The sequence below is a fragment of the Rhopalosiphum maidis genome, chromosome 3 (genome assembly GCF_003676215.2).
Source record: "Rhopalosiphum maidis isolate BTI-1 chromosome 3, ASM367621v3, whole genome shotgun sequence".
NCBI lineage: Eukaryota > Metazoa > Arthropoda > Insecta > Hemiptera > Aphididae > Rhopalosiphum > Rhopalosiphum maidis.
The window spans coordinates 36,856,398-36,867,888 of NC_040879.1; the positions used below are offsets into that span (position 1 = coordinate 36,856,398).

Here is an 11,491-nt window from a genome sequence, read left to right on the forward strand (position 1 = left end):
TATTAAAATGATACAAATATTTAAATAATCATATTCTTTTTAAATAATTGATCATGTAATATACGTATAAGGGGTATGCAGGCACAATAATTGTACACCAACTTTTGCACTGGATCCCTGTCTACGCCCTATACATCTATTCCTGCCCAATCACACAATTATAGTTGACCACGATGAACTAGTAAGACTGCATATAATAGATAATATTCACAATCTGTACATACACATATGTATATAGATTATATGTGAATTATGACTAATGACTATAGAATATAGATATATCTATTATGAAATCAATAATGCTAAGAATTAATAATACAATACAAAGCAACAATAATTCTCAATATACCTTAAACCTATTATTATTATATAATATATGGCAAAACGTATAGGAGAATGATTGCCAATGATATATGTTATAAAATCTGATAAATTTTAGATTTTTTCTATAATTAGTTTTACATAATACGTATATAATTAGTTAATCGCCTCGAATACAAATTTCTCAATTCTGATTAAAAATTAGCTCGTTTCAAAACATAAAATATAATGTATTCATTATTATTTATCACATATTTTTGAATTTCTTTGAAGTAAATGCATTTTTTTAAATATTTTATAAAATATTTCATGTTTTTTAATACATATGTTTTGGCAAAAATAAAACCATAAAACATAAATATTTACATATTTTGAGTTTTTATCTGTGCCCTATTGATAAGAGTTGTTATTAGAACCTATTACCAGTTTTCAATAAAATAAAAAAAAAATTCTCGCCAAGGGTTTATTATTAATTTTGATATATTATGTTATACTTATCCAACTCAAAAATAATCTCAAGATAAGAATTTATAGTTTTCTTCAATATTGATTGTTTCATTTACATCTAAATATTACAAAGATTATCTGTTCATAACTCACCTAAATATTATAATCTTTAAGTAAATTAAATGTGTTAGGTTAGGTTAGGTTAGGTAAAAAAAAGTGTGATATGAGAATAATAGCAAAAACTAATTGAATGATGACGGCTAATTTTAACTAGCTATCATTGTCATTACCTCGATTCAAACTTTTAAAAATATTATAATAATATAATAATTGTTGATACTTGTAATTATCTAACTATTGTCCAAATGTCACACATTTTAAAGGAAACAAATACATATAGTTGGAATACCGATAATTTAATGTAAGCATTTCAATATATTTATGTGTGATTGGTATTACCCCGCTATATGGTTCATGGTAGTAATTTTCCAAAAACAATAAATTAATTGATTGTACTTAATTTAAAAAATCTAAAACACGTTTAATGATATTATGCTCACATATCATTGAATAACAACTTAAAAATAATAAATAAACAAATAGACTGGTTGTCATGCGCATACAATGATTACTCTCAATATAAATATAAATCTACATCACTGGTGAAAAGGATGATTCGCATTGTAAGGTCACGTAGAAATGAACACGTGTTTGTAACAATAAAAAAATATATATTATTTTCTCATCTGCCGCCAGAAACAAGGGAAAACTGAATAAAGGCCTCTATCGGGTCTACCGACAAGGAGAAAGCTATTTTCTTGGAAATGCAGAGGCCTTTGATAATGCCGCCAGCCACTTTGGTCATACCGACCGTGTCATCCTTTTCACCAGTACATGCTATCCAGTCACATCAACAACACCTCTCAGCACCGAATCCTACGAGCGACAACTGGACCTTCTTCTTTTAAAGAGCTAAATCAGTGTTGTATTTATTTGGATTCATGTGTTCAGAGATTTCTTTATTTGTGTCACCTTACTATATTACAGAACAATATATGTGCAGCTGCGAGCCAGGTAAGGTGCATGATTATTTTATACTTCATATTAATATTATGCTTACTAAAAAATAGTGTTTTATTATACGATGTATACTTGATCAAATTCTCGAATACACGACCTCGTGAGCCCCCCTAAGATTAGAAGGAAGGTAATAGCGTGAATTTAACATTTATATCTAGCGAGTAATTATATTCCCCAACACTTATACGTGTAAGGAATTATAATATAATAATATAGGATTTATGCATCTTACCTTTACGATAATAGTTCTATGTGTAATCCTTGGAAAACGGACTACGCTTTTGCCGCGCCGGAAGTAGTATAGAAGCTCGTCGAGATGATTCTCGTCACTATATACATCACTACATTATCACTACCCACTCGTAGGTGAAACGCTACAAAAGTCGAATATAAATCGAAATTTTGGCGTTTAAATTTCGTTTCACGTGCTCGACATGCACAATAATGAACAATAATACATATTATATAGAGGTACATACGCAATCGCGAACGATGACGAGACGGACCCTAAGTAAAACTGACCGTTTCATGTAGCTTTTATCGTATAGGTACTGCAAATTGACCGTGGTAATCTTGGTATCATTCACTAACCATAATCTACCAGGACATTTTCAGCGTTGGGTCGAACTCAGCTTTTGGACACAACACGTCAGACGACATAGCTGTAAACCGCGGTTTAAAATTTAAATCATAATAAGGCGCATGATAATAAACGAACAATTACTCGAAATCCGGTCGCTGGAATATACCGCATACCTGGAAACCTAGTTATGAGCATACCTCGGTTGCCAGCGTACAGACAACCGTGAGTAGTTTATGGAAACTCACTGTTTATTTGTAATTATATTATATAATTTGTAAACGGACACGTTAGGAAAAGAGTGGTCTACGAAATACAAATCTGCTTAAGTTCTATCTTCTAAACCCACGAGATACCCAGCCTAACCTAACCCGACGAGGGTAATATCCATAGTTTCGAAAGCATACGTTTCATTTCTGTGAAGTATTATATTAATTACGTACAATTTTGTATAACCCTCGAAAACCTTCAAAATGTAATCTCATTTTACCATCAATATCGGTAAATATATATATGTGTAACATTGTTTTAAATACTAAAAATAATGAATCTGTGTGACGTTATTGCAGCACCCTTAAAAAATTTAATTTAAGTTATACAAGATTCTACAAAATAAATTATACAATACTACCACACGGTATTGTAATGTATGCCTGAAAGTTTAGATGTCGGTCAGAAATTTGTCGTCCACATCTGTAGAGTTTTATTATTCTCGATTGTCCGGTAATTATACGTTTTTCGCGTCCACGAGTGTGAATGTACATATAGTTTTATGCAATGCGATAAAATTTTAGTCACGAATCTCGATCTATAACCAACTTTTTTTGTGTCCGTTTTAGCATATAATATTGTGCTGCGGTTTGTAATGAAACGAATCTTGATCTTCGGCCTGGCAGCCACCCTCATCTTGAGTTGATTTCGCGGCGCACACAAAGTTCGAGGTAGGACGCACAAAGTTAGATAATATATACATTATTCACAGGTTCCTTGTAGTAATAATATAATAAGTAAGTAAACGTCTAATTAAATTATTATTTAGAAATTATAATGTATTGTAAGATAATGGATATCTAGATTTGAAAAATTGTAGGAATACCTCTAATAATACCTCTGATAATAATTATCATTTAATTAATGACAGTAGATATATGACGATTTTTAGAATAACACTATTATAAATTAAAATAGTAATTGTCATGCAATATCGTCGGTTTAGCATTTTAGCATGATGCTGTAATGTAACCGTGTGATGCACACATGTTTGACGACTTTACTGCATCATCTAATTTGTATTAATATAAGAAGTACCTATGTATATATACTTTAACTTAAACATAATTTATACCTATGCATCTAAATGTACACCTGTAAACTTATACATGAGCAAACAACACTGGATAATTTAATCAATTTTTCTATAGTAGAAATATCTATACAATTATGAATATATTATAATGAAATCAACCAATATGACTTTTCATACCTTAACATTTAACAGTAAATATTTTTAAAAAACTAACAAATCAAATTGTAATCATTTTATAAAAAAATATAGATAAGTAAAACTATATTATATTGAAAACAATTATAACGTATAAAAATAAGAGTACTCAAAAATAAACAGCATAATATCAACATCATATTTTTTTTAATAGTTGATATACTATCTTGCGTGGTAGTTTAAAACCACGTAATTAGTTTAATATTTTATCCTACGCAATAATTAGCAATATTAGACGAGATTCTTGGAATGTTCAAATAAAATTACTAAAACAACATTATAATACTACACTTGCTTTATCTATATGTACACTGCACTACGACGCTATTTTAAGCTAATTGAATTTTTAAATTATTTAATCTTACGGGATGAAATTACCTACAGTAAATGGGTAAACATACATATAAACAATTAATGTGTATTTACAATTATTATTAATTCATGACAACTGCCGTTCTCGCTCGTTTCCCGAATAAATTTGATTATAATCTATATTTAATACTAATAAACACACAGATCCGGACGAAGCGCTTACATCTTACCGTATATAAACATTATAAACAAATTATTCATCAATTATTTTTTATTTTACATTAAGTTGTGTGATAGACGCATATATCAATATATGAAACATTTGAACGCGATATTATATAGAGTACCTACACGATAAATACACCATGCGAAACATAGGTTACGTTATAATACTATACAACGACAATAATATATTATTGTGATCGGCTGTACAGCAACTTCGTGGTATAATAATTGTCTGCAAATGATGTAAATTTAATATTTTCCCTTATTGTGTACCTACGTACATAAACGCCGAGTCAACAGCTATAATAATATAATGTATGCACACACACACACACACACACACACACATACACTGCACTTACCTACCTACGCCGTATATACTATATATACACAATACTCACGTCTTGTTCTACTTCTACATTCGTCGTATTATTATTAGGTCAAACACGAGGCCGGTTAAAAGCCGCGAGGACGGTATAATAAAGGGAGTATATGATACATTGTTATATTATTATGTGTATATATGCGACGATATTGTATACTTACGCAGTTACGCCGCCACCGAATAAACGATGAATACAATACGTTTTACCCTTTTAGTCGAAGTCGATTTTTTTTTTTTTTTTGGAACACACCCGGCCACGGGAATAGGTCACCGGTAGACGGCGCAAGCAATAGGCGGTAATATAATGAAAGACAGAGTTATATATTTAGAGACAGAGAAAGTGACTACCGTACATAAATTATAATCTTCTACCGGTAGTGGAAAAAAACAGAGGAAGAAGCTATTCATTATTGTATAATACATTAATACGGCGTTTATTATAATAATAAATATAATATTTTTATTTTCAGTTCTATTGCACAGATTTTAACGTGCGGGCAAGTCTTATTATGCACTTATCATATTTTTAATTTTTACGACTAAATTGTGTGGAAAACGCAACGAGAGTTGATTTATTTCCAACACTTGGCAAACATTCGGACGTGTTTCACAACACGGAGTACAGAGCTCATAAAATTATTTATAAATTTAAGAAATACGTTAATATATATATTATTATATATTATATGTATATATATATATGTTTATAAGCATGTAAACCTTGAAAACAATATTTTTTGCTCAAGTTTCCGCAGTTTAGGTACCACGCACGGACTATTATATCAATGCACTGCAGCAATCACGGGTTTGATTGTACTCAATATAACTGGAACATTTCAATTGGTGTGCACGCAATAATAGTCAATATCGAGACGATTGACGTAATATTTATCTGTAGGTACCTACACAGTATCAATACAATAAAATAGTGACGCGACAGCTTCAGTAACTGCCATACTAGTGAACTATAGACACTATATTCGTATAATAAATTGTCTTTTTACTAAGGTCATTTAAAAAACTGAAAAGAAGGAAAACAGCTTTTATGTTGGTACATTTAGTAGATATATTTCCTAAATTCAGTAGAGTAACAAAATTAAGATTTTTTTCTTTTACAACCTATTATAAGATATAATCAAAAACCATGGTTTTATATAATTACATATTATATAATAATATTACAATTTGTACTTTCAAAAAGTAGATTAAGTTTTAAAAACTGACATGAACACTATAATATATGCTTATATTCATATATTTATCAAGTCAACAAATATATATATTTTATACTAACGTTTTTTATTGAAGTTTTTTTAATGTGCCAATTAAAAAATGAACAAAATTCAGGATTCTATTTCATTAAAATTGTTTTCAAAATATAATTATTTTTAATAGGTTAGTAGTTAAGTAGATATTTATTTTTTCATGCATTTATTAAATTTAAATTTCAACTTAAATGATATTTTTTGTAGACAGAATTAAATATTATGTACGATAAAGAATACATTTATTTTAAAGAATAGTGAGTATAAAAGTGAATAGGAAAAATAAAAATGTTGAATTCTTTTATGGTCAAAAATTTTAATCACTATGCTGCATCACTACGTAAAAATCGCAAAAGGTTCTTTTAAAGTGCCGATATAACAAAATATTGGTGGATATACAAATTAGATATTTATTCTTGACTGAAACTGACCTTACGAGCGTATTCAAAAGGTTCAGTCGGGCCATCCATAAATCATAGTGAACTATGAACTTTTTACCTTCTGTAAATTATTAATTTCTATGTTTAATATAGGTATGTACTATATATACCTATCTATATACATTTACAAAAGACATTGTATTTATGTTTTCTTCTTATTTTTAATTGTCGGTTGACATTTTTCAAGAAAAATTACCTCGAAAAGTTTTATGTACCAATTCTACCTCTACATATATATTATACATATTATATTCTAAATTGAACATTTTAAAAAGGTCAATTTTCTAACTTCCATGTCAAAAATAATAGTGAGATATAGCCCACTCAATATATATAATATGTATAATGCATAAACTCGTATGCAACTGCCAACATAATTCTGATTGATTTTAATAAGTGTGAAGTAATGGCTTGAATGGGTGTGTCAGAACTTCCAAGAATACTCATTTTATTATTCAATCGTATTGATTAAACATCATTTCATTTCAGCTTTTGAAATGATGCATGTATTGTGTAGTTTTTTTTCACTGGTATTCAGTAAACTGTAAAAAGTGATTTTTTTTATTGAATATGTCATTCAAATATATTACAATCATTTTACATTATTAGGTATTGTACAAATTTTAAGACACTACACTATACCAAGCATGGGCGTTTTACGTTAGGAATATAGGTATACCTATATGTCCTATATATATATGGAGAGCCTCCCAACATATTATGGCCTTATAATTCCAAATAACTAGTGCTATTGATATTAAAGTATTTTTAAATGTGTTATGTACTTACTATAATTATAAAATAACATGTATTTTGTAATAATAGAGTAATAGTTTACCATTTAAAACTTGCAATAAAATACATATTATGTATTAAATTAATGATTAATTATTTTTATTATAATAATTATTTAATATTTTATTTTTTTATGTTTTTTAGTATTTCCTAACCATAATTTTTAACATATTATATACTGGTAGTCCTAAGTCTGTAATCTGTAAAATTAAAAAGAAAAAAATATTTTTGTATTCAATTTATTTATTTTTAAAGCCAAATTAGGTGTAATGTACAAGGATCCACGAAACTAAAATTGTACACGTCAAGCAGAAATACTTTACATAATTTTAGTTCATTACTCTGCTTATCTAAACTTACCTATTAGTACCTATTAGTTATTAGTGTTATTACTTAATACTAATTAACTTCAAAATTAATTTCTTTGTTTTAAAATACTCTGATAATTATTCTATTTCGGAATATGAAAATAAATATGTACATTTATTGCCATTCATATTTAATAAAATTAAAAAACTTAAAAAAATGTTTTTGCAATGACAACAAATTATGTAAAAATAGTATTTGAATAAAGTTTAAAACTTTTCAAAATAATAAATGTAGACACTTAAATCGAACACCTTGTATAGTCCTTAGATCTACCTACGCGCCTCACTGTTACGTGGACCCATTATGCAATTATCAGTGTTAATGTGTTAAACATTGGACCACTCCTCCAAAGCCTACCGAATATTTTTTTAATTTTATTTTTACCATATATAATGTGAAAAGACATTGTATTATACATTTTCACATTTTATATTTAAATAATAAATGTAATATTATTTACATAGATACATAGGTATGGTGTATTATACAGTAATATACTTGTGGTGAGTGGTATGGTGCTAGATCACGGCACGTATACATAATATTATGCAGATACCTAATGTCTATACATAATAATACCTAACTGATAAACATTCAACTTTAAAAATCACTATAACTATCCGCAAAAACTATGTACCTACCTTGAAATGCTTGAAATGTATCATCCGTAGTCAGAGGTCATCTTCAACTCATAAAAACACTAAAGTAAAAAAACAATTGAAAATCTCGCAAAGAAGTGCGTGGTGAACCACACTTAACTAATAACGATGCTATAGTGATAATAAAACTGTAAAAAATATTTATTATAGGTATACTCGTATAGATAAAAATTTTTTATAGTCGTACCTCGTACATATTTTTATTTTATTTAAAGTTTAAGTATAAATTGCATATAGATGACACGAAAAACCATTTTATTAAGTTTGCTAGTCACTGGCTTGAATTTTTTTTTTTATAATATTAAAAAATAATTTTTAACTTTTTTCCTACTAGATATTGAATATTGTTTAAGAATCTAAACTCAACACTGTCTATTTTCCCTTCATATGCGTATTATTTGTATTATGCTTAGCACCAATGACGTAATGTGTATAAATAATGATGAACTCAGTTATTGGTTACAAATAATGATGTTGAATTCGTCGTGGTTCCATCCAACCATTAACCATTTTTTCGGTATCGACTGACCTCGAACTAACTTTTCATATTTCTGTACTAATATTAGAATTTTAGATAATGTATTATTTTGTGATATAATATCAACTTGTGATTTCTTATATAATTAGTATAAAATACTAAGTAGTTTTATTTTTATTAGATATTACCCGTTTATTTTAAAAATACTTTTTATAGTAAAAAATTATTTCTATTTAAGCAGTAAATATAATTTATATAATTGTATAAAAAACCAATATTTTTTTTTTTTGCTATGAAAAACTGGTTTATTTTAAGGGATATGAGTGGCTTTGTAAAATATAATTTTTATTTTTTACTACTTATCGTATACTCATCCCAATAGTCTTCGTTGACCTTAATTTTTTGTTTCCATACCACTTCAACCTACAGAAAGAAATACTTAGAACTTAGCAATTTATAAGATAGTATATAGTTTAAACGTTTATCAAAATTACACGGTGTTGGAAACGTCTGAACTATTGTAATTATATTGTTATATAGACAAACCAATAATAGATTTATCCAGTAGTCACTACATGAAAGTTTTCCGTGCGCGTAGAAACATTTCCGTACACGCGAAAATAAAAACTCGAGAATACCGTTTTTCGTCCTTATACGGAAATCGAGTATGCGAATCGTCCGTATACGGATACCATTTGTATGATTTCAAGAATAGCCCCCATGCGGCCATGCCATGTTCCGTTTTAACACGTTCGATTCCGATCTATTCCGACTTGGTACCTGCACTCTGCAATATACGCGGCGGCATTGTCTCATTTAATTTAATGTACATATAATATTTGCTTGACGTTTCCGAGTAGAGACAACATATCCTTTTCCTATCTATTTCAAACGAGTGAGTGACAACTTTTAACGCAAACTATTAGTTGAAACCATTATTGTTATTTCTAAAATACAAAAGCCCGTGTGATACGCTAATATTTCCCGTTCGTCTTTTGGTTCCTAAGTAAATTAATTTTTGATCGATAACACACATCAATAAATATAATGCAACGAAGTCGCGGAACTTTTGTATTCAATTGAAATATGATATTAGGTTACAAAGGCGAAGCTTGATAAATTGAGTTAAAGGAGGGGAAGCCCCAAATTATTTAATTAAAATAATTATTAATAACTTCCTATTTAGTTAGAAATAATCTTATTTATGCATTGTAAAAACACTTAAGACATAAAAATAAAAATCAGCCAGCGTTCAGCGTGTGGTAACTAATTATATTTCAATACAGATATGAACAAATAAACTAAAATGTATTAATGCATTGCATAATATTGTAATACTTCTACAAATACAAAAATACTGTTATGCCCTTCAAATAGTATTTTTGTGAATAGTGATACAAAGCTTTAAGTTCATAACTTGGGTATACATTTGGGGGGCTAATCGGAAACTTAAGAGGACTTAACCCCTATAGCCCCCTGCCCCCTAGCTCCGCCTATGATTAGGTATGTAAATTATATTCACCTGCACAAAAATAAAAAACAGCAGTTAACATAATTTATTACAAATTCTTAAATAAAATGTATATAAATCAGCTAATTATATAACATGTTAATTGAGTAGCGTATGTAATAGGTAGCTGCATATTGGATAAACTATGATAATATACTATGTTATTAGTTATTACTATTAGTTCTATTTACTAGGAGTCACAATCTCATTAAAATATTAAACTAGATTTAAACTAAATTAAAATAAAGATGTTTGACATTTAGCTTTAATTATTACATAAGAATATACCTAATATAGTAATACATTACCAAATTTGTAAGTGTTTAATCGTTTGCAGTTTGCTATTTGCCTATTGTTATTTCATATACCGAACAATAAATAATCAAAATACAACTATTAAACATAAACCACTTGTGTACATTTCTTGGAATGTCTTATGAATATGTTCAAAACACCTTTATTTCATGTATGAGGAATTAACAATAGTCAATAATTATTGATTTCACTACAAAAGAAAATAGCTAATTAGTACATATAACATCATTCTGTTGTAATTCACAATATGTATATTATTTGCCTATATCAACGCCGTAAAAATATTTGTGATTTTCCTAATTATTAGTACTATAATAAATTATGTATAGTATATATAATATATATACATATATATAATGAGACATAAAAATGAAAAAAAAAACAGATTGTACAAATTATTAAATATTATCATTAATTCAAGCAGTATTCAACTGTAATATTCCTGTCCATATTCTGCGCAAACCGTGTGATTTAATATAATGTACCTATCGAACATTTGAAAATATTGAACTAATCTATCATATGGTTAAGTGGTTATGAAATATGATTACCAATTAATGATTAAAGTTACCGTTTAAACTAACAATATGTCTTAATTTTATTGATAAAAATACGATTCTGAATACTTTTAAAATGTCTACAGTGTTCACGTCTCTACACAGAACTCTGTGTGTAAATTGAAATACCGTCTTTCGAATTATTATTATGTCTTCAGTTTTGCATACGATTTTAAAATAATTATCACATTATTTACATTACCTATATATATTCGAATTTTATCTATATTAAAACAATTATTAAATTTGAAT

General features: G+C 28.0%; 1 protein-coding gene across 1 annotated transcript in view; it reads right to left on the reverse strand.

The window, feature by feature from the left end:
* LOC113557140 (carcinine transporter) overlaps positions 1-8,532 on the reverse strand; it is a 46,635-nt gene extending 38,103 nt beyond the window's left edge. The window contains exon 1 of the mRNA XM_026962471.1: positions 8,362-8,532. Coding sequence (XP_026818272.1) covers positions 8,362-8,385 — 24 coding nt within the window. The 5' untranslated portion in view covers positions 8,386-8,532. The remainder of the gene's footprint in view (positions 1-8,361) is intronic.
* Between the last annotated feature and the right edge of the window lie 2,959 nt (positions 8,533-11,491).